Genomic DNA, 26745 nt, shown 5'->3' on the forward strand with positions numbered 1-26745 from the left:
TCTGCCATTTCTAACTTGACTACTCGGTAAATCCCGACGCCAGCGGCTAAACGGCACCAGGCACAACATCCGCGGACAATGGATTCAGCGAGGAACGGGGCGAGAACATAAATAAACCTGGTCAAGTTTTATTCTTTTTTTGGCCGAAAATGCGTCTTGTTCCTTCATTACTTACTTGCACAAGCTGCGAAAAACGGCATCACGGGAAATGACATCATTACGGTACAATTCAGCTTCGCTTTTCGGGGTCAAAGACATTGTCGCAGTCGTCACTGGCGGTGGTTCTGGTCTTGGTGCCATTACCACACATGCGCTGGTAGCCAATGGTGCCAAGGCAGTGTACGTGCTTGGCCGACGGGGAGCGGCTCTGCTCAGAACGAGGAAGAATGCATGCAATCCAGACGCTGTCCACACCATTGTCTGCGACGTCACTTCCAAGGACAATCTGAGGGCCGCAGCTCGCCTGGTACGTGAGCAAGTCGGCTACATCAACGTGCTCTATGCCAGCAGTGGCGTGATCGAGGCGGCCACGGCCCCTCCTGACGGCAGTGACGATATCAAGAGCCTCCAGCAGAAACTATGGAAGCCCGCCGTGGAGGACTTTACGACAACGTTGCATGTGAATGTGACGGGCACATTCTACACAGCCATTGCCTTCCTCGACCTGTTGGACGAGGGGAACAAGCGGGCGGCGGTGGTGGCACAAAAGTCTCAGATTGTCCTGACCTCGTCGGTCTCCAGCTTCGCTCGGCTGCCCTTTGCTGGCTTTTCCTACAGCACAAGCAAAGCGGCCGTTACTCAGCTGGGCAAGATGCTGTCTACAGCGTTAGCGCCGTATAAAATTCGGGTCAATACGATTTCTCCAGGCCTCTTCCCCAGCGAGATGACCCAAAACATGACGTTTATGCAGACCGAAGGGGACCCAAGGGAAGAGGGCGCAGTGAGCCCGAGCCTAGTGCCGCTGGAAAGAATCGGAACCGAGGAGGAATTTGCGGGAGTCGCAGTCTTCTTGGCCAGCAAAGCAGGGGGTTACCTTGACGGGGCCATGATTCTTCTTGACGGCGGCAGAGTAGGCGTCATGCCCAGTACCTACTGAGTTGCTCGTCGACGTGCCTGTTTGAAGGAAGGCCACTCTGCTTCATCAGTGCGCAGGTACCGGCCACGTCGTTTGAAATTTTTGGTGCTAAAATGTCGTGCGTTTATGTGCTTTACAAGTGCGTTTTGCTACGAAGCTACAGGCATGCATGTACTCGTAAGTGGTGTAGGAATATTTGACTTTTTTTTTTCTCTTTTTTTTCTGTAAGTCGTTGTCATGATAGCTTCTGGTAGAACATGTCAAAATCTAAATTCCGAAAAGTAAGATATCGACTACAACACTACAACTGCAACTCTTCCAAGAATACTTCATCTTGACCACTTGGCATTTAATCTTTTAAACAAGCCATGACTACTCCGTTCCGGGCGATACATTCTGAGGGATGATGCTCACGCAGCCAGACGAGACGCACACGAATCTGACCCTGCCAAAAAAAAAAAAAAAGGCCCAGCCGGTGACAACGCCCGCGGGCAGGGGAAGCAATGGCCCAGACCCAGACAGCCTGAGACAGGAGAGTGCGACTGCATACTTGTGCTTCCATGAAGCGATGCATGGGCCGGCTTGGTCCTGGATTCCAGCGCCGTCACGTTGCGGCATCGGCGGCCACCATTGGATGCAGGCGGATGGGCCGAATTTCAAGACCTCCCCTCCCGCACGGAGTACGTACGTGTCTTTATATCTTACGCAAAGCAAAGGGGGCGCCCCTTGCCTTCTCGTCGCCGCTGCCGCCGGTGGAAAAGGAAGGGGGGCGGCGCTAGTGCTGGTTGGCGTGCCGCGTGCGGGTGTCGTGCATGGGAATGGGAATGGGCTGGGCGGCGTCCATGTCCGGGTGTCGAGTTCTGGAAACTCGATTGCGTGGGAGACGGGGATATTCCCGGGTCCTGAACGCCCCGGGCCTGGCCCTGGCATGGTGGCATGCGCGCGCTGACGGGCCGATTGCGTCGCCTGGCCTTGATCACTGATGGCGTTCGTGGGTGGTGTGTGCGCCCACTGTACGTACTTTACAAGCTGGTAGGTACGCGCCCAAGTAAGTACCTACTTGTAGGTAGGTGCCTCGGTGCCCAAGAACTTGGCCAAGTACCTAGGTCCAAGTACTTACTTAGTGCTCTGTACTTGAATGGGTGGTAGGCCGTCGGCGCCATCTTGGCCGACGCCCACAACAAACCGGGCGCGAGTCCGTGGTCGCGGCCCACACTCTGTCGTGCCTACCAACATTTGTGCCTGGTGATGCCGGTGCATCATCCACCGCCAATCGATCCATCGTCACGCGGGACCAAGGCTGAATGCAACCATGTGTCATTTACGTAGTGCTGTCCCGGGAGCATCTTCCCAACGGCCGACGCTTGCAGTTCGCGCAGTGCTGCCCCCCCAGATCGGTCACGGCGAAGCGGTCCCATAACGGACGCGCATCTTGTCCACCTTGGGTGCGGTTATTTGGGGGTGCACGGCACACCAGAACCATGTCACCGTTGTCCGCCCGTCCGTCCCGTCGTAAGCTTGGCGTGGAGGGTGGGGACCCAAGGCCCAACGATCCGTGCCGAAGTGAGTGGGTGAACGACTGGGCATGCCAGCGAGCAGATGCCGTACGTACGTAATATGCCGAGTACTCATCGAACGCATGGGCATGGCACGCCTACTCGGTCCCGGCAGACTCGATAACAATTCCCTTCAAGTATGCTTCAGTACTCGCACATGGCGGACTCGACGTGTGGATACGGAGTACGGCCCCTGGACTTGATACAATGTAAACGCCATTTGTCCCGTCAAAAAATATCAAACCCCATCCGCTTTGTCCACGGCCCGCTGCCGCCATCTCTCATGTCTTCTCGCTGGTGGCTCCCTTCCGTGCTTGTTCCAGCTCCGCGTCAATGTTCCAGGGATCCCAGAAATCTCCCATTTCCCGAACCATGTCTTCAACAACATCCATCGGCTCTTCCGAAGCCCGACTGCATGCCAGAGCTTCACCATGCTTCGCAACTTCCGTCTCCTGGGGCATGAGTCCCTGCTTATCCGCGTCTGCTGCCATAAACGTCTCGGCCATGGCAAAGGGCCCAGGACTCTTGAATTGCTGTGACTCTGTTGGCAGGAGATTCTGCGGCTGTCCGTCTTTACGGTTTGCCACCGCTTCAAAGTGCTTTGCGAACCTCGTGTCGTGGCATCTCTGAAGATGGTCAATGGGCGTGCCTGGCGGCGGCGAGCTCTGTCTCTTTGGTGTGCGACGGGCTGCACAACCATTTTGTTTCCATGGCGCCCCTTCAAACTCTTCGAGCGATGCCGCCCATGAAACTCGCAGGCCTGGCCCTTTCTGGTTCCGGCGTCTCTTCAGAGATGACGGGAGGCATCCTTGGCTGCCCCTGCAAACCGGTCGAGACGCCGAGAGCGACACATATTGGTTCCGATCTGGCGACGGAGACATGAACGACGAAAAAGACTTGACGCAGAATTGGGGTTCGGGTGTCCTTGGTCGGCGCACCCTTGGTTTGGCGAAAGGTGTTTGGTCGACCTTCCCATCAGTGGAGCGCAATATCAAATTTAATGATGCAGCATCCGCTGGGCTTTCGTGTCCCCATGGACTTTGAGTGCGGTTGGAAACCGTCGCAGTCGTCGCAGTGTCGTCGTCCTCATTACCGAATGGCGTTGCCCCACAGAGGTTTGCTGATAGAATGCCCAACGGCGACCTAAACACTGCGGCATGCTCCGTATTGACCCAAGGGCTTTGCTGGGACTCGGAAACGCGGTCATCTTCTGCGCCCAAACCATTCGACTGGCTGTCATCTTGGCCATTTGAGGCCTCCTGTGGGATTTGAACAGGCTCGTGCAATTGATCAGGGTCACTCATGAGCTCATGACGACGCGGGCTCAACACTTCTTTGTGTGTCTTGCTAGGCTGGGCATCTGTGTTTTCGGTTTCATCTGCAGATTCATTCGTCACCACAACCTTCTTGCTCGGAGTTGCTGGAGATGACAAAGGTGGAAGAGCTAATCGTGCCAGCGTGGTCCATCGGGTTGAAGGAACAAAACGATTGAGAACAGTACTGAAGCTGAATTCGGATCTGTCTTTGGGACGTTCAGCTTGGCGAGGCGTTGCCGGGGCCTCGACTCTGCTAGATTCCGATCCGTTTTGGACGCGGTCGTTCATCGTGCACATGGTGGGCGGTTGCTCAACCCCCGAAGCAATCTTTCCATCATCCGCTGCAACTTTGTCAGATGCAGAAGGATGGTTTGTATCTTGTGCATGTTTTGGTTCATTACCGCCTGGCGAAAATGGTTGGGCTGCAGCGATGGAGCTTCCCGAATCACCCTCTGAATCTGTTTCTGAGAGGTTGCCATCGAGATTTAAGCCAGCACCACCTTCGTGGGCTACACCTTCATCCACCCATTTCCTTTTCATGATCCTGTCGCCAAGTGATTGTGCTCCGGGAGTGTTGAGCTCCTCGACACGCGAGTCACCTGCTTTACTGTCATCATCAGGGGGTGTATGAGCTTCAACTGGGCCTTGGATAGCGTATTGTGCTACGTCTGGCGGCTCTGATTTTATGCTAGATAGATGATGCGTTTTGACATCTGGTTCGGCTTTCTGAGAGGGGCATTGCAAGTTTCCATCCATTTTAGCATCAGAGCTGCTTGAAGGCGGCTCGGATAAATAACGTTGTTGTTCAGGTTGATCACTCGTATCTTCCAAAGCCGCGGCTTCATGAGTTGTGTATTCGGCCGTGGAGCTAGTTTCGGATACGTAGTCAATCATTGCCTCAATACCTTGTTCGTTTGAGGCCTGCAGATTGACTTGGCCGTCTTTGTCAGGCTCCTCTCCCGGCGAAGAGAGCATATCTTGTACCAAGTCATCCAGTACGTTTACATGTCGTAAACGAGATGGTGTGGTTTGAGTGCCGACGGACGACGTAATGTAGTCAGGTGGCTGACTTTTTTTCGAAGGAGAGGACATAATTGGTCCATTTCGCATTGACACAGGAGATGAGAGAGTAGCAGCCGCTGCCTTGTTGGGGCTGAGTTCATCATCAGACTCTACCAAATTTTTACCAATAGGTCTTCTCGTGGCGTTTCTCGGTGATCTCCGCTTGGATGGCGACGCTGGTGCTGCACTCTCAAAGCTAGACGACGGCATATCTGCCACGAGCTCGTCAAGCTCGTCATCTTGTTGTTCAGGGCCATGGGATCCTTCTCGTACGGTAGCACGGCGTTGCCTCTTTGTAGAAACCTTCCTTAACCATGCGGACCCAGGCGCACGTCTCTTTCTAATAAACGTGGAAACCCCGGCATCGTCAGGGATAAGGGAACCATTTCGATTGCTGGAAAAAGGATCAACCTGCGCCCTCCACTTGTTGACTTTATCAAGACCATCTGCTTCCAGATATGGATGCTGTTGGGTATATGGAGACTGCTTAAGGCTCTCGGGACTGGGTAGATGGCAATCGGCGTCACGAGCCTGTAGCGTAGGATCTGGCCTTGGTTTGGTGATGGAGTTCTTGCTTTGAGACATGAGCTTTTCGACGGGTTGAGAAGGCTGCACAAAACCGCGAGCTATCACCTTGTGACGATTAGATATCCATGGGTTGATAAATCCCGAAAGCCTGTCCAATGGCCCCTTTAAAGCGGCGGAGATCAGCACAGGAGCAGCGCCGTCTAAAAATCGCTGCCCAGCTTCTGTGTAACGACGTCGCCTTGCGTCCGAATTCTCGTAGTCCTCATCTTCCGACCCTTCATACAACACATCCTCTGGTCTGCAGAACGACTCTGAATATACAGTGTCGTCGCGCCAAATCTCCCTAAGCTTGGTCGACATGCTCCTGTCATCTGTAATCTTGTTGGCGGAAGGTGAAGGCCGATTCAGGACATGGGAAATTCAAGATAGTCTGCAAAAACTGCACTTGATGGGGATGGGCATTCTTAGGAAATGGTGTTCTTGGTCGATGAAGCAGTTGACGGCTCATCAACCCAGCGGTTGTCCAAGCTGGAGACAAGGCAGGAAATGAACTTTGAATGGGCCAGCCTTCTCGGAGGCATTGACGCGTAGCGCGTCTCACGGATGCACGTGACGGCGCGTTAATTGAATTATTGACTGCAGGCTGTTATTCAATTTTTAATCACTGGTAAGCCACCTTCCCATGAAATATGCACAAAACGAACTACTCAATAGAGATATTGCCTCTCCACATGTAAAAGAAGTTGACTGAAATTTTTATATGTGACCTAGAGCTGCAAGATCAGCATTTAACTGCGAACATGAACATCTTGCACCACGTGATTTGACCACTCTTGGCCCGGTAGGCACAGCAACGGCAACCGTCCAATCAGAGATGCTCGGCTGTTTACATGACCCGACTGAACAAGCAACGCGCCATCCAATGTCTCGCGTTGTCCAGTGCAATGACCAACTTGTTTTGCCATTGACGCTGCGTATTCATACTTTTGCCTCAAGTCGCTTTTCGGTACAAGTGTACCCGGGCTTCTAGCAAGCCACGTCCTCGTGTATATTCAATTTATAGTTGGGTGCATTTGAACCGGCGCATTCATAACAAGACGATCATCCACAACCCACCCCACCTTCAACAAGTTATTCACGGACTTTCAGCTACATGGCGCGCCAGTGAATCGACTCCAATCCGGGTTTCATCGTCAGATCCCCTGCATCCCCTGCTTCATTATGGCGCATGCTTGGTTGGATTCCCTCTCGGAGGACTGGGTCTCCCAGCCGGCATCAGACGCATCTGATGGACAGCTTCCGCCGCTTCCGCCGCCACATGAGATCGAGACACCACAACTAAAACAGTTCGCGAGCCGGATACCGCGCAGGGCTGGAAACAGGTCGTCGTTGCCTTCGACTGGAGGCAATAGTCCCAGTGTCCTGAGCGAACGTAGCGCCAACGACATTAACATCTCCATGAAGAGGCTGCCCTCGAAGCTGTCGCAAGGACTCAGAGCAGACGCATCGCCATCTACTTCGAATGAGACGAACGCATCTGTCGTTCACAACAGACTTCCAGGTCAAAGATCCCCAGACAAGAATGCCGACACCCCGGAATGGAAGAGGCGCTTGGTATATGGTGACGTCGCGTACGGCGAACAACGAGACCTCTTTAGCTCAGCTGCAGTTGGCCTTCAGGATATGTTCAAGCCTCCTCAAGAAGGCGAAGAGAGGTCGAGACTCGGTGGTGATGTGTCTCGCCATGTCGACATGACGATGCCGTCCAGTCCTCCAACTTATCCGCAACCTGTAACTGAAGAAGATCTTGGCGAATTTCCAGGTTTTGACGAGGACGAAGAGTGCCCTGTGGACGTCACCCCGAGCCCGAGCCCCAGACGCCTGCAAAAAGAAATTAATTACAAACTGAATGAAAGTTCGCCAGTTCCCGACTCTTATAAAACGAGCCAACGTCGAGGCGACCACACTCCAGAGCGGCAAACTGCAGATGAAATATACCGCGATGAAAGCTGTCTGACTGCTCCGCCTGAAAGACACGCCGCACTAAGAAAACCCAGCTGCCAGAACGATGCTCGAAATGAAGATTTCAGCCCCATCTTGATCGGCAAACACAGTGGCGAAGACGGAAATGCGAATTTTGCTGCAGTCGACGTTCCTGTCGACCAGCTCTGGCAGAAGCTGGAGCGACTACGGGTAAATCAAATGCTTCTTGATTCCCAGGCAGATCTTCAGGCTGGTTTGGATGCAAGTCCCAGATCTCCAGCCAAGGCTGACACGACCGATGATTATATTCAGAACGGAGGCTTTGTCAACGTGCAACGTGGAGGGAGATCTGACGATGGCTCGTTCTACAAGAGAGCTTTAAGTTCAGAACTCGGTGCAGACACATCGCAGATGCTCGGAGAGGAGTCATTACAAGCTAGTACTCCTAAACAATTCCCCTCGGTGCGGAATCTTGGAACGAACCCGTACCCTACGTTTCAGGTCGCGGAAAGTCCATCTATGCCTCGGGCACCCTTCCCCAGTCCTGACAAGAAGCAACCTGAGCCTGATCAGACTCGTCCAGCGGCAGCTAGCCCCCTGAAATTATTTGGCCCCTACGACACATTTACCAACGAAACGTTACTGAGGCGCATCAACCAGTTTGAAGAGAAATCAGGCAGTCCATCCCAAAATATTGACCGGCAACCTGAGGATGAAAGCGCACCATCGGCATCAGTCTCCCAGATGAGAAATATTAGCAAATTTGGCGGGGGCGACTTGGACGGATTTGAATTTCATGGCGACCTATGCGACGAAAGCTACGAGGATTCTGGCCATTTCGGCAAAGAAAACGTTGCGCCAAACGAGTCCTCCCTTCCACCATATCCGCTCCGAGGAGGTCGAGTGCAGGATTCTCCTCCTGACGGCTACTCTGGTCTAGTCGTTGAGCGGAAGCGTAGCAAAAACGAATCCATGTTTCGTGAAGGAGATGATGAAAGTCCCAAGTCACCAAATGAGGCACCTGGTGCCTTTGAATCGCCTGTACGGGATCCCGGGTCAGAGAGCAAGCGGCCGCGTACTTCTCCTTCGAAAAACCCTACACCAAAACGAAGGCGAACACTTCATCGATCCGATATTGCATTTGGCCGAGAGCATAAACCAGAAGCAGTTGGTGCGACTCATCTGCCGATGCATTCGCTATCATCGAGCAAAAAACGCAAGGATGCGCTGCCGGGCCAATTTGAAGTAGCAAACCCCAACATTCTAGCTATGAGATCTATGCTGCATCCACGAAGCCCAACTTCTAGCAGAAGTTCGTCAGTGTCATATGGCCGAGCCCAGAAGTCACCTCTCCGGGGTCCCGAAAACGAGATTCCGACCCCTCCAAGTGATGCTCCGACTGAGACGGACCGCAAACCATCTATTCGCACCCAAGATTTTGTGGACCAAGCGGCTCAGATAATGGCTATGATCCGAAACCAAGTGCGGCCAGAGCTGGCGAGTCTTGAAGAGTCCGAGGACTGTGTTGAGGCAGAAGATGGACGAGCGTCAGCTGCGGACTCAAACCAGGATTCTACAAGCGAGCCTTTCTCCCGACCGCCTAGCAGGGATGGGCCTGCCAGACCTTGGCTGGCCCCGCGTCAAGACAACCCGGAGTTGGTGAATCGGCTGAAACAATATCAAGAGTTTAGCGACATGGGCGATGTCATTTTATCTTCGTTGAGATCCATGGGGCCCGCCAAGAACGCCGGGCTGGCGGCACAGGAACTGGAGCGACAAGTTGATGAACAAAATCAGCAGCGACCCAATATCATTCCGATCCCCGTCCGGGGTGAAGTAATTAGCGATCTTCCAAACGTGCGGATCACCAGTAATTCTCTTGGCAATCCGGAACAGAGGCGCTCGTCACAAGAGTATCCTTCACATTCATCAAACAGATCTACAAGTCAAAATTACCCATCGGCGTCGTCAAGGGGATCTGAATCTAGACGCATAATTATGCCAGAGAGCGTATCTCATTTAATTCCCGACAAAGTTGGCAGCATGTGTTTGGATAAAGACAAGAACGTGTGGATCAAGAGAAAGGAGTCGACGTCGTTGCCGGAACGTAATATTCTACCCTCGGAGGACAGTGAGGAAGATCCGTTCGCCAGCATTCCTGATCTTTCAGTTGACATGACGAGGGAGATGCAAAATCTCAGACTCGCCACTGCCGGCAAGGGGCCACTGACAGAAAAACCCGAAGAGCGAGCCTCGCCAAAGAGTCCCTCTGGACAAGCGGCGAGCCGAGGCTATGTTACTTTGCCACCCGGTCAGCATACGAGTCCGCGAGTAGGGGTTCCCGCGAGCGAAGCATCTGACAAACTTGAGAGTTTCTCCAACTGCCGTAAAGGGCATGCTGAGGTCAAAGCCCAAGCTGGCTATCACAGAGAAAATAATATTCATTCGTCGATAAAGCGCCGGAACCTTACCATCTCGTTCTCTTCACCAATTGCATCTGTTATTCACGACCTATCCCCGGAAGACCTGGATAGTATTGAGGAACCAGACGGCCAGGACGAAGCCGGCAATGCTGAAGTGTCAAATCATACATCACCACGCAAATCCCCTTCACAGGCGGAAGCTAGACCACAGAATTTATCGCAGCATGTTCGTGCAAACCCCAGCCAAGCCCCATTGAGGCAGGCGTCTCTCCGTGTGCCAGCTTTCATACCTCGTCCTGTATCTCGTATTGACGAGCAAGACGAAGAGAGCACCGTGGAGTTTGCAAATGAAGACCGCCAACTTAGCATCATTGGTGAGAAAAGCATGATTAACCACAAGACGCCAAGTGAGCGGCGAGCCAGCCTGGGCTTCGTTTTCGGCCAAACACCGGGCAAAAGGGCACTCGCTCTGACAGCCGAGGACAGTGAGATTATCGGACGAAATGTTGGTAAGCTGTCACTGAGCCCGCTCTCCGAGTTTACTCTCAACAATGCCGACCAGTCTTTTGGATTTGAGGTCAGCTACGTGATGGGTCCTCGACACATGACTACAGGGGACGGCTCTGATAAAGTTTTGTCCATGACGATAAGAGAACTGGTGGACCGAATCAGTGAAGCAGAGCCTCATGAATCCTTTTGGGAAGATCTCACGGAGCTTGACCTTCACGACAAGCGTCTTGCCAGCCTTCACATGTTGGACGAGTTTTGCGGCAAGCTGGTCACGCTTGACGCGTCGGACAATAAGCTGAACCACTTGGAAGGTGTGCCTTCAACCATTCGAGAGCTCAAGGTGTCTCAAAACTTGTTGACGGAGTTGACGTCGTGGGACCATCTGATGAACCTGCAATATGTGGACATATCAGGCAATGAGGTTACGAGTCTGTCGGCCTTGAAGAACCTGGTCCACCTGCGAAGTATCAAGGCTGATAATAACCAGCTTACTAGTCTGGACGGCTTGGACGCTCACGACGGCTTGTTGCATGTGCGGGCCAGGAACAACGTGATTGACCGAGTCGATTTCGCGGCGTCCCGATTTGTACGGCTTGAGGAGCTGGACCTGGGCGGCAATCGGATCAGCTCTGTGCAAAACCTCGAGATGCTTCCGGCGCTGGCTCGTCTAAAGCTGCCCAGGAACAGACTGACTGCTCTTCCCGTGGCAGGACGCATGAAGTCGCTGCGACACCTTGATGTCAGTGATAACGAGTTGGTTACGCTAGACATTTCTGCCTTCCCTAACCTCCATTCAATGCATGCCGACAGAAACCACATAAACCGGGTGTGTGGATTTGAGCGGACTCGTCGACTGGACAGTCTATCTCTCCGTGAGCAAGGAGGAAAAGTTGCCCTGGATCTCGGCTTTCTGTCTCGCGCATACGAAGTTCGCAAGCTATTTTTGTCAGGCAACTACATGCCAGAATTTGAGCCGCGGGTTGATTTTCTCAACATGCAGCTTCTCGAGCTGTCCAACTGCGGGCTGCAGCGACTCCCAGGCAAAATGGGCCAGTTGATGCCAAATCTGCGAACGCTAAACATCAACTTCAACGCGCTAAGTGACTTGTCGCCTCTGCAGTTCATCCCCCGGCTCAAGAAGCTCCTCGTGGCGGGGAACAGACTAGCCGATTCGACGCGTGTAACGCAACTGCTGTTACAGTTCCCCCATTTGACGCAGCTGGACGTTCGCGATAACCCAATGACGCTCGGGTTCTACGCGCCACTGCAAGTTTTGGTCCCGACAGACGGCTCCGGTGTGGTGAATCCGTTTGTGCTGCCCGAGGGCGACGTTGCTAGGGACAACTTGTTTGCAAGCAGGCTAGACGACACCACAAAACTGCGAAGACGGCTGCATCAAGTTGTAATCGTCGCGAGCTGTGGACGGATACGAATGCTGGACGGCCTTGCTGTCCGTCGACGAGACATTCTGGCGCGGGATCAGGTGCTACAAAAACTGATTCATGAGGGGCTCGTCCCCGACCCGGAGCAGCTACAGGTGCAAGAGGAGGAGGCCAAGGCCGTTGACCCGAATCTCAATGGCCGGGATGCAATCGACGAAGAGACAATGGCGGATGAACAAGCCAGAGCACAGCTTGAGGAGGAAGCCGAAACAGCGTGGCACAATACTATTTATGAAAAGCAGTAGCGAAGCAGACAGGACAGACTATACGAGCAGGAACAGCAAGTACAGGATCGTATGTACAAGACGAGAAGGTATATGGCGTTGGATTGCTTCCGCAATGCATTCTCTTTTTTTCCTGGGGGTTTTTCTCCTTGCCCCTTTTTCTTTGTCTTTTTTTTTTTAACTCGGCGCAACAGGGTCGGTTGGATTGGGGTAACTGGGACATTATGGTTATACGCTTTGTAAATTGCATGGTGGGGAGTTGTATGAGTAGGCGGTATTCAAATGATGAGACATGAACTATTCCGCCTCGAGTGGGAATGGGATAGACTCCATATTAAGTCATCATGTGTGGTCCGATTGGCTTCTGCTCAACTGCGTAGTGGATGAAGGGATAGATTACTAGTATCTACTGATTACCGAGGCTGGGGGTGAGTCGAGGTTGGTTGGAGCCCGACGGAATGGTCCGCCAAAGACAGGGCTGAAGGTGATGCTTTGTAGTAACTACTAAGTTAATTATGTATGTCTCATTGCGGAGAGGGGAGGGAGGCGGGCGAGTCTGTATAATACCGTGCGTCCGCGATCTTCTTTTAACTTTCTGTCGTTGGATTTGTGAAGACGTGAGAAAAGGGGGCTTTCGAAGGGTTTTATCTTCCGCGTCGATGGTCTGGTGCAAGTTAGTTTTAGGGCATGCCGGTCTTGGAAGGTTTGCCTATTAACTCAGGGAGAAGGGGGACGTTATTATTATGCCAGGCACGAAAGTGACGTGACGACTTGTCTCATGATCTGACTTGGCTGGTGCGCAAGGGGGGCCTTGAGGCTCGTGGGTACCCAGTCGGTGGGGAGGGGAGATGCTGGATGGGTGGCTGAAAGAGAGGATGGGAGGGAAGGTTGGAGCATGAAAAAGAGGATGCGAAAGAAATGTGAAACTTTTCACGGTTAAGAAAAGGTGCGCGCCGCACCCGCTGTTGTTGAGGGGAGGCTTGAGCAGTTGTATGTCCCGACGTCGCGGAGTCTTCCACTTTCAAGTGCCGCGCCGGGCAGTCCCTCAGTCCCTCGGCACAATGCGTTCCTTCCCCACATCCAGACTGGCACTGTCAAAGGGACATGGATGGGAAGGAGTGGCGCCGCCGTCATCCCAAACGGCAGTCGCCATGCAGAAACACGACCGTGCTTAGCCCCAACAAGTCCACTTCCCGCTCACTCATGCTTGCTTGCTTCCGCTTCCGCTTCCACTCCTCCTTCCTTGCTTGCTCGCGGCAATCCCACGCCCCAATTCTTACATCCCCTTGCAAGCGTTTGCTACACGACCGTGATCCTGTTGACAAATCGAATCACCCGTTTGTCGTCGCCGTCGTCGTCGTCGTCGTCGTCGTCGTTGAATCTTCTCATCTGTTGTTGGCTGCTGGCACATGGACATACTCGTCGCCTCCCAACCAGTCGTTCTACTCCCGATCACCTAGCATTTGAAACGACACGCGGTTTCTGAGAGCGAGGCTCGCAACGGAAATACGGCTACTGCAGCCCACACATCAACACTGAGGACAGTCCTCTCTGCCCTCTCGACATGCACCTTTGTCGGTGAGGGACATCACTACATCTACATTGGAGCAACCACCGCACATATTCCGAAGCCGGTGCATCGGTCGATACCGCCATTCCATTCACAAAGCTCACCCTGAGCGATGGACACGACGGCAGAGCCCCCGTCGTCATGTCCCCTCCAGCGCTCAGTCTCGCAGCATAGCGCAGCATCCACACATTCTATTCAAAGCAATAGAAGTAATCGGAGCGCTACGCTGCGTACTGGTCGCCGTCGCCGGCTCATTAACCAACCTAACGGCTCAGCAAGCAGCGTCGCTACGAGCGACAAGTCCTTGATAAGTTTTCCTAGTTTCAGTGCCGACCCTATCGACGCGAACATTGTCCATGACGAAGAGGTGCGCCTCAAAACCGCCACCCAGGAACCAGAGCATACCAGTCCGAGCACCCTCAGCAATAGAGGTCTGTCCATAGTCGACAGTCTAACAGGCAAAGACGCGTCTCGAGATGCCTTGTTTGAGGATGCACCACTGCGACAATCGATCCCGGGCGCGTTACATCGCGCTGATGACAGTCACATCGAACGGCTGATTTCCCGACACGGCGCCGTCTCGCTCGTTCGACAAATTGCAGAGGACTTGGCGCAGAGAGATGCCCAAATTGCTGCGCTTCGCCGACGGGCCGATGAGCGGGAACGAGCGCTCAGGAAAATTATAAGGGAATGTGGCCTGTCAAATATGGATTTGGAGAACCGCTTCAAGACGGTCGAGGCTGAGATGCGACTGAATGGACGAAGACACAGTGATGGGGAGACTGGGCTGACGGATCTCATGAGCGATGCGATGCAAGATACCATGGCAACGCATGCATATGGTGAAACGGAGCGAACCAAGGCGACAGTTCGAGCAAGCGGCAACAGCAAAGGCACCATCCGGGGATGGAAAGAATACCTCTGGGGAGGCGGGACAGCAAAACGAGTAGGCTGCGCGACCAGCGTAAATGCCGACGGCGTCAATCAAGCCACCATGATTCGCTCACAATCAAGCATGGATAGACGCCCTGCGATCCAGGATGATCTGTTCACCCCTCCGCCGGAACCCAGCACGACCGCAAACGCGACCAGCTCAAGCCGCGCTTCTAGCGTCCACTCCGCTGCAGTTCCTGAGCGAAAGTCGTCGGTGTCGTTGGCAAGTCTCGCCTTACGGCTCGTGGCTGGAGGTACTGCGACTCCGCGAGATGCCGAGACCAGAGGCAGAGCTGTGAGTGCTTCTGCTCGTGAGGCGTCGAGAGCAGGGTCAACTGCCAGTGCTCGGACAGCGCAATCTGCGCGAGTCGTATCCATGGCTGGAAATCCCAAGGCTTTGATGGCCATGCGACGGACGGCTCAGACGCCACAGCCCACGACTAGCACAAAATCGCAGGCACAAGACGTGTGGGGGAATATGAAGAGCAGTTCGCCGGATGCAATGAATGCACGCCCGGAAAGCTACGGCCCTGTTGAGATGGATGCTATCTTGCCACCCGAATCGCAGCCTCCCACTCTATCCCACATCTACCAGAACAATGCGCACGGCGAGTTTCTAACAGATAGATTTGGCTTCATCTACGATCAGCGCCGAAAGAGACGACAGCGGGAAGCGGCGCACATGGCTGATCGCATCAAAGGCGGCCGCACTGAGATGCTCGCCAATGGCCGTACCGGCATATCTCCAAATCTCCTCGAAGGCCTTCCAAGCCCTAAATGGAGTGTCTCAAGTGGTGGCAGGCCTGGCAGCCCGAGTAGCCACGAGGAACGAATCGAAGATGACAGCAAGCCAAACAGATGGCAGGACTTTCTCAAAATTGCAACATTTCCTACTGAGCTCCTGAGTCATACGCCGAGTGTGAGTGCGTCCGCAATGGAGGTATTGGAGGGTACTGGCGTCTTGACGCCCTACGTTCCCGACCGAGAGCCGTTCAAGGCACCGAGTATCACACCCACAACCGCTGGTTTAGTTCCTCCGCAGGCGGGTACGACGACTGCAATTGACAACGAGACCACGCAGCCCGTAGAGACGGACGCCAACGTCAACACCACAGTCCTCAAGGAAGACACTGAGCCCGTAAAGCTGCTACTGCGGCAGCTCAGCGATGTCCATGACGCATTGCAGCGCGACAAGACTGTCAAGTGGAATGATTTCCTGCGTAAGGTGAGGGCCGAGCGTCGACGCGAAGGACAGGCTGCCGTGGCGGCCGCTGCAGCCGTCGCCGAGGCTCGTTACGAGACGCCCGCCATGATTCTTCCCGAAACTCGAGTGGCAGACGGCGAGATAATTGGCATCTCGGGCCTCGGGAACAAGGGCAAGGTCGGCCGGGCCAAGTGGAATGAGTTCAAGTCGCTAGTACTCGGTGGAATACCGGTTGCCTTTCGCGCGAAGGTGTGGTCTGAATGTTCTGGTGCAAATGGGCTACGTGTTCCTGGACACTATGAAGACCTCGTCGCACAAAACGGCGAGGATGACGACGCAGCAGTGGTCAGCCAGATTCAAATGGATATTCACCGAACTTTGACAGACAACATCTTCTTCCGAAAGGGGCCAGGCGTACAGAAGCTGAACGAGTTGCTCCTTGCATATTCCCGGCGGAACAAGGACGTTGGATACTGCCAGGGCATGAACCTGATTGCAGCGAATCTTCTCCTCATTATGCCGTCGGCAGAAGATGCGTTCTGGGTCCTGGCATCAATCATTGAAAGCATCCTACCGCACGGTTACTATGACCAGTCGCTCATGGCATCCCGGGCGGACCAGCAAGTGTTGCGGCAATTTGTCTCGGCGGTGCTCCCCAAGCTCTCGGCCCACCTCGACTCGCTCTCAATCGAGCTCGAAGCGTTGACTTTCCAGTGGTTTCTGTCAGTGTTTACTGACTGTCTTTGCGCCGAAGCGCTGTTCCGGGTGTGGGATGTGGTACTGTGCACCAATGACGGGAGCACGTTTCTTTTCCAGATTGCGCTGGCGTTGCTGAAGCTGAACGAGCGAAATCTGCTGCAATGCGACACGCCGGCAGGAGTCTACACATACATCAACTACCACATGACGGAGCACGCAATCAGTATTGACGGCTTGATTCAGGCTGGCGAAGCACTGCGACGCGTTGTGCGACGCGAGGATATTGAGCAGCGACGGAACATGGCGATGCAGGCTGAGAAGGACATGGTCGCCGAGTGAGATGTCAATGCTCAGATTGAAGAGGGTGATTATACACAGAAGGAAGGAAGCAGAAGACAAAGGGTTAAGTGCGGAGGAGCCACGGCCGATAGAAGCCTGGACACATATGATACAGAAGAGGTGGTTGGATAGAGAGAGCTGGCTAGATGATACCCATATACATCCCTTTTGTCTACTTTGCGTCTAGTGTCACATGTGTATGTATTCATCTGCTGGGGAAAAAGACGCTGGTTTGTTTTTCATTGCGGATGTGCAGCAGCGGTCCAGTTCAGACCATCGTGACGCCGGGACACCATTTTTTTTTTCTGCCTACGCTTTTGCCCTTCACAGCTTCGACTTGTTCTCCTTGCTCCACTGCTCGAACCAGACCTTTCCAAACTCCTTCCTCTCGGCGTCGCGGCGCCGGTCCTCGTCGAAGCGGGCGTCCTCGGCGTCGACGCCGTCCTTGCGCAGCTCCCTTAGCAGGTCCTTGTGTAGCTCTGCCTTGATGACGCCGTAGACGCCGGGCTTTGCCTTTTCGGTCAGCTGCCTCTCGCTGACGAAGGCGAGGGCGTCGTCGACCGAGGCGGCGGTGGCGTCGGCAAGCCCGTACTCGACGGCCTGCTGGCCCGTGACGCGGCGCCCCTCGAGGGCCACGGTGCGGTAGGCCTGCGGCGTCAGGCGATGTCGGAAGATGGCCGCCATGGGGGGCCGCAGCGGCGCGCCGAAGAGCACCTCGTTGAGGCAGAGGAAGCCCTTGGGGTCGGGGGCCAAGCGGTAGTCGTGGGCTTGGGCGAGCATCAGTCCGCCGGCAAAGGTGTGGCCGTTGAGCAGGGCGACGGTGGGCATCGGGTATCTGTGGCGAGGTGGTTCAGGTCAGACTTGGCTTGACTCTTGCGACGGGAGACGGGAGACGGGAGCAAGCTTGCGTTAGGAATCGGGTCCACAAGTCGTAAAAGAGCTGCCAGAAGCCGTCGGTGTTGATGGCGTGCTCGAGGTCCAGGCCGTTGGAGTAGAACTTGGGGGTGCCGCTGGTGGTGATGACGACGCCGGGCGGGAAGTCACCGAATTCGAGGATGTCGAGGGCCTGCATGAGCGCGCGGCAGAAGACGGTGGTGATGCGGTTGTCGGGGGGGGAGACGAAGGTGAGCAGATAGACCCGGGGTTGAGGCTCGGTGACGGTGATGGAGCCGCCTGGGTGGGCGCCGCAGGAGGGAATGGGCACGGTGAAGAGGGACATGGTGGAGGCGGGATGGCGACGGTGCTGATGATTACGGCGAGGACGGCGGAGGGGATGGAGTTGACATATAATGGCTTTGAGGCTTGACGTTCGGGCGAGGCTGCCAAGGTGAAGCCGAGGCTTGTGATTTGCCCGGGGGGGGCGGCTCCGGCGCCAGCGGGCCGGGGTTGGGCCGAAATGCCGTGTGTCCCTTGGCCCACCGGGCGGTGGGATAATCGCTCCGACTGTACGGAGTACGGCCACGTGCCAACGGGCCACGGCGACAGGATTTTATGAAGTTATTGCATGTATGTGTGTGTAGTTGATGCCCTTCCCTTCCCTTGCCTCTTTCCTCACACGGTCTGCCCCACCTTCCCGAGCCGTGCCCCTGCCGCAACTGCAACCGCGCCCCGCGCCCCTGCCCCTGCAACTGTCAACTCGGCCTTCTTCGCCCCACTCGCTTATTATTACTCCGTACGGAGTAACTACCTAGGTACTCCGTAAAGCTGTCCTCATTGCTCAAGCTCATCATCCAACAACCTCACTCACCTCACGCTCGTCCATGACGCTCCCGACGTCATGGACGCAAGCAAATCCGATCCGCCTCCGTCGCACATCGGCACCGGCACTGACGCCGTCGCCAACACAATCGTCTTCTTCCACCCGGACCTGGGCATCGGCGGCGCAGAACGTCTCGTTGTCGACGCAGCCGTGAGCCTGCAAACCCGCGGCCACAAAGTCGTCATCTTCACCAACCACTGCGATCCGACACACTGCTTTGACGAATGCCGCAACGGCACCCTCGACGTCCGCGTCCGAGGCAACTCCATCGTCCCGCCCTCCATACTCTCGCGCCTGACCATTCTCTGCGCCATCCTCCGCCACGTCCACCTCCTCCTCACCATCCACCTGACGGGCGAGCTGCTGGCTCTCGCTCCACGCGCTTTCATCGTCGACCAGCTCTCTGCCGGCCTCCCCCTGCTACGACTCCTCGCCCCCAACGTCCCCGTTCTGTTCTACTGCCACTTCCCTGATCTGCTGCTCGCCCAGGGCCGCCAATCCGTCGTGAAGCGGCTCTACCGCACGCCCTTTGACCGGCTCGAAGAATGGAGCATGGCCTTTGCCCACGCCGTGGCCGTCAACTCCAAATTTACCAGCGCCATCGTGGCAAGAACCTGGCCCGGCTTGCCCGACAAGGTCCCGATAAAAGTAGTCTACCCCTGTGTCGACACCGATAACAAGGCCGTAGGGGACGAGCACCATCTCACCGTGGGCACCCAAGGCAAGCACATTATCCTAAGCATCAATCGCTTCGAGAGGAAAAAGGACATTGGGCTGGCAATCAAGGCGTTTGCCAGGATCCCCGCCAAGCAACGTCAAGATGCACGCCTCGTCCTCGCCGGTAGGCCGCGACCCTAAAAACCAAACCCTCTTCCTGAAACACTGACGCAATCCCTCCTAGGCGGCTACGACCCCCGACTGTCGGAAAACGTCGTCTACCACGCCGAGCTCCAGGCCCTCGCGACGTCCCTGTCTCTCCCTCACCATACTGTCACGCCGTCCAGGCTCTCGGCTGTCGCGCAGCTGCCCTCCGCGCCGCCTGACACCCAGGTCCTCTTCCTCCTCAGTATCCCCAACACCCTCAAGTCGGCGCTCCTCCGCGCCGCCCGCCTTCTCGTGTATACCCCGACAAACGAGCACTTTGGGATCGTGCCGCTCGAGGCCATGCTTTCGCGCGTCCCCGTCCTCGCCGCCAACACGGGCGGGCCCGTCGAGACCGTCGCCGACCCGCAAACAGGCTGGCTGCGCGATCCCGTCGACGTCCCTGCCTGGACCGACGTCATGGCGCGCTGCCTAGCCCTGCCCGACCATCAACTTGCTGCCATGGGCGTCGCCGGCGAGCGCCGCGTGAGGGCCTTGTTTGGAAGGGATCAAATGGCCCAGACGCTCGACGAGACCCTGGATCAGATTGCGCGTCTCGCCAAGGAGCACCAGCCCATGTATTACAATGACGGCACGAGTCTCCGTTTTCTGGCGGTTTTCGTCGCCCTGTCTGCCGTTTCAGCCGCTTGGTTTGCTTTCGCATCTTGACGAGCCTGGGAGTGGGCATGAGCACAAGGCAAGGGCGCGTGTTTTGAGAAATACATTCAATAGACTGAGTGACTGGCTGACCGGTGGACGGCGGCGCCGTCCATGCCGGCTGCGCTCGCGTGTGGCGAAACTGAAATATGTGACATTGGAAGCAGGCATCTCTGAAAGACGGTCGCCTCTCGCCAGGCCGTGCATGGAGTTCTACATGACGAAACCGCACATGGACGTACGCTCACTCTCGTAGAGGCAACAGTGCAACTTGGTGACAAAGGCCAGCAGCGACACCAATGACGCGACATTTCACTATCCACGTACACAGTGGCCGTCTTCATTATGTACAATACTTCAATACACAGGCTAAGCCTCTCCAATGATGCATAATAGTGATGACAAAAAAAGTGGCGATACTAATTCTCGCCTGCCGACGGCTGGCTAATTCGACAGCTGACCTCCCAGATGTTGTCTATATATGCAATGCCGCCGGTACCATGCAATATTCAAACCCTGCTGAAAGCAAACACCCCCCAAGAAGAATCCGACTTCGGCCGTCCGGGAACAACTTCGCCAAGAACAACTTCGGAAAAAGATCACGAAGAAAGAAGAGAGGGGGAAAGAAGAGAGAAGAAGAAAAACAAAAGCAAACAACGCCAGACGGGAACCAACTTTCAAAACGGACCCGTCTCTTTGGGAACATGTGCCATCCTCGATTCCATTCTAATGAGTCACGCGGTGCCCCGGAGTCCCGGCGGAAAGGCAGGACAAGATAAAGAGGTAGTAGGAGGGCAGGAAAGAATATTGAAAAAAAAATAAATGAAATAAATAAGCCCAAACGCGCCTTGTTGCCAAATGCAATCCGAGTCCAGCCGGTGGCAGAATATTTGGGACATTTCGTTCTGATCGTACTGAAACTATGCCTGCGTACTTGAGCACATGGCTTCATTCCAGCGCCATGCTTCTCTGGTACGCGCTATGCGTCAGGTCGTCGAGGTCGTCAGTCGGTACTGTTGTGCCTTTTATTCGTCGTGATGCCGGCTAGCGATGTGGCATCGATTCCACCTCAATGTTGAGTCACACCGCTGATGCGCACAAAGCTGGAAGAGAAAAATATTGACTGGAATAAGAAGAAGAAGAAGAAGACGTCGCAATGCCGCGAGGCCCATCCGTCGCCGGTCGCGGCTTGCATCCAGCTGCATTAAAAAGATGGGGGTGACGAGACGCATCGCGGCCTAGTATTCGGGCATATCAGCTTCCATGGCCTTTTGCAAGGCTAGGAAGCACCCGGATACCCATCTTCGGTCTAACGAGATCGATCATGTACCAGCACATCATTATATGAGCCTGCCAAGAGGCCGAATGTAAAGACAATCAACAATGTTTATGAGTCCCGGTGACGCGGGTAATCTTCGCAATAGACGGACACCTTTTTGGCCGTTTCGTCGCTAGCCGTGCTTGCACCAGTGTCACGTCTCTTCGCCTCGAACGGTCGAGGGGGGTGCGACGCGCTGGTTGGTGACGCCTTTTTCTTGGACTTTGCCATGAGGAAAATTCCATCGTCGCTATCGTCGTCCTCGTCAACACGAGGTGTCGGTGAGTCCAAGTCCTCAGGAGTGTCCGATCTGTCATGGCCAAGCTGAAGGTGTAGCGACGAGTCACCAGCCAGGCTTTGGGTATGTTCAAACATCGGGGTCATGGGAAACCCATTGGTTGGCTCCTTGACAAGTGCAGGCGGCGTGATTGCTTCCGAGGATCCTTCATATCGAGATGTCGGGCCACCAACGCCAGACCTAGCCAAAAGTTCCGCTTCCATGTCGGCAGAGACGGAACTGGCACCACTGAGCAGAGCGGGCAGTGACGGGTCTGACTGGAACACCAGGAGCTGTCCAGAGACGGTCTTCGGACGTTCCATCAGCAGGGGGCTAGTCGTCTCACTTGGGCTTGTAAGAGGCGTTCCCATTCCGTCCATTGACTCCAGGCTGGATGACTTCGTCGTGTTCAGGGCGTCCCCTCTCGAAAAGGCTGCCTGTTCTGGAGAAGGCGGGCATGGGACATTGGCAGGTTCGAGCTTCGGAGGAGATAGGATTTGAGAGTCGAGAAGAGGCTCGACAACCGCTTGCGTGGTTTCAGTTTCGGGGCTCGTAGATGTGCAGCCGTTCTTCTCAGCCAGGGAAGTCAGGGCCCTGGCTCGGTGGGCTTGCGCTACAGCGATCTGCGGAGCATTCAAGCCAAATCCGCATCGGTTCTTGAGATTGGAATCCGAGCGAGGCTGCCCATGCCGATACGCGGCAGCGTTCGCCCGTGGTGACGAAGACAAGGGCGAAGGGGTGCTGTATCCTCCCCTACTGCCTCTTCCTAGGTCCAGAGATGCAATGGGGCCGGAGTGGCGGTGCATGGTTCCGGATGCCGTGGCGGTCGAAACAGAGCAGGACCCGTTGGCATGCTTATCCGCATTCCTAAAGAGGCCCCTCTCGACCGACGCAGATCGGGAGTTGTCTTCGCTTTGGGATTCTACAGCACGGGACCTCCGGCTGCCATCCTGAGGAAGCTCTTCGAGGACGTCTGCATGGGGAGTGGCTGGGGTAGACTGCGTCGCCGGAAGGGCTGGAGCAAGCTGCAAGAACTGCGGCGCCATTTTGCGATGACCAACATGGCGTTGAAATCGTCGAGCGCACGCGCTGGATGCGGAGAAATCACAACCCCCGTTGCCGTCATCGTTGTTTTCGGGTGCGCTCCACAGCTGATGGTGACGGTGATCCTTGGCACCTTCTACAGGCTGCAAGACCGTGGCGAGGGGGTCGTACGCGGTGTCGGCCTGGACTGTGGCGGTCGAGGGAGACGTGGTGGCCGGCTGGTCCGACCCTGCAAGCCCGTCTTTGGTGGCGCCAGGAAAGTAGTCCTCGACACGAAGGCTTGATCGGCGCTCGAAGCTGGGATGCAGGCCAGCGCCCCCGTGTTTATATATGCTGTCGCCGGTCGAGCTTGCCACGCTGCTCGCGGCTCGTCTCCGAGGTTTGCTGTCGGCCCGTTCCACAAGTGGATGCATCACCCTGCCGACTGCCTTCTTCACGACTGATCGAGCTCGTTCCAAAAAGGTGAGAGGAACGACAGCGTATGACATTTCTTTCTCATCGACTTGGATCTTCCTGCCCTGTGAAGGACGTGCGGGATCAGTTTCATCGAGCCAGCCCGCGACGTTGCTGAGGCCATGGACGACCCAGGGATGTCGCTTGATATCCCGCAGACGAATTCGCTTCTCGGGATTCTTGGTCAGCATCTGACGAAGCAGGTCGTGCAATAAGTTGTCCACGTCCTCATACTCCAAGTCATTGTCGTCTCGGTACGGATGTGCGTTCTGTCTCTTGAAAAGGGAGTGCTCCACTGGGGAGGTCGAAGGATCAACAGGCTTTAAGCGGCGACGAGGGATGTGTACGTCCTCATTTGCAATCTTCCGGAACATTTGGAATTCATCCTCGGCCAGGAACGGAATACGAGCGAAGATGAGACAGTACAACGTCACACCAAGCGACCACACATCGATTTGCTCCGAGACTTTTGGCTGATGCTTGCTGTCAATATCCGTATAGCAGAGCTCGGGAGCGAAGAAGGCGGGAGTGCCCACTGTCTTGGCTAGCTCCAGGTCGTCGTCAAAGTCCTTAGCTTCAGACTCGGATACAGTATCGTCGGCTTCACCGTCGCGGATGGGTCGCCCAAAATAGGAAACTCCAAAGTCGGAAATCTTGACGCGGTGGTCCCTGGTCCAAAGGAGATTGGCTGGTTTAATGTCTCGATGGACGACGCCTTGATAGTGGAGGTACTCTAAGCCCAAGACTGTATCCCGGAATGTAGATCGAGCCTTCTCAAATGTGAAGCAGGGGACAAAGGAATAGTCTTCGGCAAAGGGATCGTGCGCGTAGGGGTTGTAGTCAACTGAAGACATGTGGGAAATGATAGAATCAGCCATACTGGGCGATCGCTCCCGGAATTCCCTTCGAGGACCATCCTCGGTGTACGTTGCACCCATGATGCTGTCGAGAGCCGTGGTAGAACCCGGAGCTGAGTGAAGGGGGCCAGGTGTCTCCATGTCATCCACCCACGAAACGTCCTCGGCGAGTTCAGAAGCCATTAAACCGGTCGAGGCAATTGACATGGATCTTGAGGGGGCCACGGAGGAGCGTCGCGAGCCTGAGCGCGACGACGGCCCGTCGGTGAGGGCAAAATTTTCATGTGACGAGATGCGAGACCAATGGCTCGCACTGCTTCCCTCGTCGGCTGCTCCATGCTCGACGCTCCAGTAATCGGACGGACCGGCGAAAGTCTGGGCCATCTTGGCCCGCTTCAATTCCTTGATGGCTTGTCGGCGCTCGAGCAGCTGGTTGTATTGCTCCTCCTCGGCGGAGGGCGCAGAACAGCCCATTTCTCGTTCGACTCTGCGTCGCTCACACTGGCAGATGTGCGGTAAGCCCTTCTTTCGCCACACAATCTCACCTAGTTCAACGTGCTCGAGTACCATGTAAATTTTCTTAAGTTCCGGGTCGTCAATGACTTCCAGCAATGCGACAACGTTGGGATGACGGATTTTCTTGAGAATGGCAATTTCCTTCTTGGTCTTGTCCTGTGGTGACAGAGCCATCACTTTGCCAAGCCGTCGTTTCTTTGAGAATCGAGGAATGATTTTGATGGCAACATTATCGGAAGTTTCGAGACTTCGAGCAAGCTTGACCTTGCCATGCATTCCACGGCCAATCTCCTCAATGACCTCATACTGGTTGATTATCTTGCGGCCAGTAATGTTGTCGGAGTCGATTAGGGCCTTGTGGGTTCTGTGAGTGGCGGGCAACAGGTTAGAAAGACAGGCATCACACACAACAGTCTGCAGAAGGGGAAGGCAGCAAGGAATACGGGGCGAGAGAGTGAGTGACCAATGTCCGCCACCTTATTTGGGCTGTGACACGTTGGTCTTGGGAGACGGCAGGACGGCGTAGAAGTGGGCGAGGGATGACGGGCAGTAGTCAACTTACTCCCTAACCCGATGAGTCTGCAGCGGATGAAGAAACGGGCTGCTGCCGATTGGCGCGGGCGTATTGCATTCGGAAACGGAGGTGTAAGGAAGAGCAGTGAGATTATGACGAGAGGCGGTCGGGCTGAAGAGACCGGGAGACGAGACCGGCGTGCTGCTGGCGGTACGAAGCGGCAACGATGTCGAAGGCGGGAGATGATTGTACAGAGGCTGCAGCGCAGTCGGCTCTGGCGGGGATTGCGATGATTGTTGCTGCGGTTTGTGCGATGAGTCCATGGTGAGGTCTATTATAAGATGGCCGCCGCTCGATTTGACATGCTGGCCCAAGAAGGATGGGTGAGAGCGCCGACCAGGAAGCTATCGCCGCATGGCCGTGAGATGCGTCGTCGGTCCGATCGATCCAGGTACTTGCAGAGTAGGGCGAAGTCGCAACGGCGGCTCGGAGCGACAGCGAGGCAGACAGAGGCGAGGCGGCGAGGGTGCGATATTCACAAGAGTAGTGAATGCGTGCGACGGCGAGGTGTGACAAGTATTAAAGAAAAGTGACGAAGGCGAGCGGGATGCAAGTACGGAGGTTGTCTTGGATTGCGATGGGTGAGTGGTGGACGCGGGCTGGTCGAGAAGGAAATGGGGCTCGGGGAGAGAGAGAGGAGGGGGGGGGAGAAGACCAACCCCACGCCCCACTACTACTACGTCTTGGTACTGCAAGTGTGTGCAAGTTGGCAAGCGGGCAGGAAGGCGCCATGGAGGGCGTTGAGGAGAATTCTCGTCCTCCGTGTGCTCCGTGTGCGCCGCCCGCATGTACCTCCGCCGGCGTACTGAAGTAGACTGTCCATGTAGCCGCAGTGCCGAGTACATGCAGTGTTCCATGTCCAGGCGTCCCGATGTGCCGAAAACCCATTCAAGCACGCCGGCGACTCTCCTCAAAACGCCGATTTCACTCACTCAACTTCCTACAGCAACAACAGTCAAGGCCACAGATGACAGCTTCTTGTAGCTCGACACGCACGCCTGCGCGGTTGATGAAGCGTGCGTCAACAGTCTACTGGGGCCGGGGGGGTGCAGTCACTTGCAGCACAGTGCAAGCACCGCCTGCTGGCACGTAACCTGCCAGGGGCTGGAGGCTTCGTCCTTTTTTTTTCTTGTTCTCCGTGCGGGCTCCCTCCAAATACTCCTTTGTCAGCGGCCACCGCCACCGTGGAATGGACGGGGTTGGGGCGGGCCAAGGTTCATAGTGGCGGCAGGCAGCCGTGCACGGTGGTCACTTCACACGGTGCAGCGTGATGGGTACATGCGCAGACACACATGTGCAGATAAAGAGCCCACCTGGCCACTCAGCTTGCGCGTGGCGCTGATAAGGTGGTAGTGCGACGCCAAGACCTGTGGCCGCGCGGATGCCGATCGCACTGTGCGCCGGAGTCGCATCGAGCACGGAGGTCATGGACCACGAACTCCGACGCTTCTGCTCTCTCAACAAGTCAACTAACTACAGACGCCGACCTAAATTCTGCTAGACTTTCTCCATGAGCCAGCTCTTCTCGTGTTCAGGCCAGTTTGGCTTCCCCACCAAGCCGTCGC

The 26745-nt window shown here is 55.4% G+C and overlaps 7 protein-coding genes across 7 annotated transcripts; 4 read left to right on the forward strand and 3 right to left on the reverse strand.

The window, feature by feature from the left end:
- Positions 1–208: 208 nt before the first annotated feature.
- On the forward strand, positions 209–1096 carry MAM_06557 (short chain dehydrogenase/reductase family; the record flags this gene model as incomplete). Its single annotated transcript, XM_040825355.1, has 1 exon — positions 209–1096. One exon carries the CDS (start codon positions 209–211, stop codon positions 1094–1096), a length of 888 nt encoding a protein of 295 aa, XP_040676566.1.
- Positions 1097–2912: 1816 nt separating this feature from the next.
- MAM_06558 (uncharacterized protein) lies at positions 2913–5897 on the reverse strand (the record flags this gene model as incomplete). The annotated part of the gene is made up of 1 exon (XM_040825356.1): positions 2913–5897. One exon carries the CDS (start codon positions 5895–5897, stop codon positions 2913–2915), a length of 2985 nt encoding a protein of 994 aa, XP_040676567.1.
- Positions 5898–6758: 861 nt separating this feature from the next.
- MAM_06559 (Leucine-rich repeat protein) lies at positions 6759–12140 on the forward strand (the record flags this gene model as incomplete). Its single annotated transcript, XM_040825357.1, has 1 exon — positions 6759–12140. One exon carries the CDS (start codon positions 6759–6761, stop codon positions 12138–12140), a length of 5382 nt encoding a protein of 1793 aa, XP_040676568.1.
- Positions 12141–13801: 1661 nt separating this feature from the next.
- Positions 13802–16864, forward strand: MAM_06560 (TBC domain protein; the record flags this gene model as incomplete). Its single annotated transcript, XM_040825358.1, has 1 exon — positions 13802–16864. One exon carries the CDS (start codon positions 13802–13804, stop codon positions 16862–16864), a length of 3063 nt encoding a protein of 1020 aa, XP_040676569.1.
- A 324-nt stretch (positions 16865–17188) lies between these two features.
- On the reverse strand, positions 17189–18083 carry MAM_06561 (enoyl-CoA hydratase/isomerase family protein; the record flags this gene model as incomplete). Its single annotated transcript, XM_040825359.1, has 2 exons — positions 17189–17699; positions 17791–18083. 2 exons carry the CDS (start codon positions 18081–18083, stop codon positions 17189–17191), a joined length of 804 nt encoding a protein of 267 aa, XP_040676570.1.
- Positions 18084–18641: 558 nt separating this feature from the next.
- Positions 18642–20153, forward strand: MAM_06562 (mannosyltransferase; the record flags this gene model as incomplete). The annotated part of the gene is made up of 2 exons (XM_040825360.1): positions 18642–19464; positions 19525–20153. 2 exons carry the CDS (start codon positions 18642–18644, stop codon positions 20151–20153), a joined length of 1452 nt encoding a protein of 483 aa, XP_040676571.1.
- Positions 20154–21528: 1375 nt separating this feature from the next.
- Positions 21529–25443, reverse strand: MAM_06563 (Calcium/calmodulin-dependent/calcium-dependent protein kinase; the record flags this gene model as incomplete). Its single annotated transcript, XM_040825361.1, has 2 exons — positions 21529–24970; positions 25169–25443. 2 exons carry the CDS (start codon positions 25441–25443, stop codon positions 21529–21531), a joined length of 3717 nt encoding a protein of 1238 aa, XP_040676572.1.
- Positions 25444–26745: the final 1302 nt, after the last annotated feature.

Source organism: Metarhizium album (assembly GCF_000804445.1).
Source record: "Metarhizium album ARSEF 1941 chromosome Unknown scaffold_22, whole genome shotgun sequence".
Lineage (NCBI taxonomy): Eukaryota > Fungi > Ascomycota > Sordariomycetes > Hypocreales > Clavicipitaceae > Metarhizium > Metarhizium album.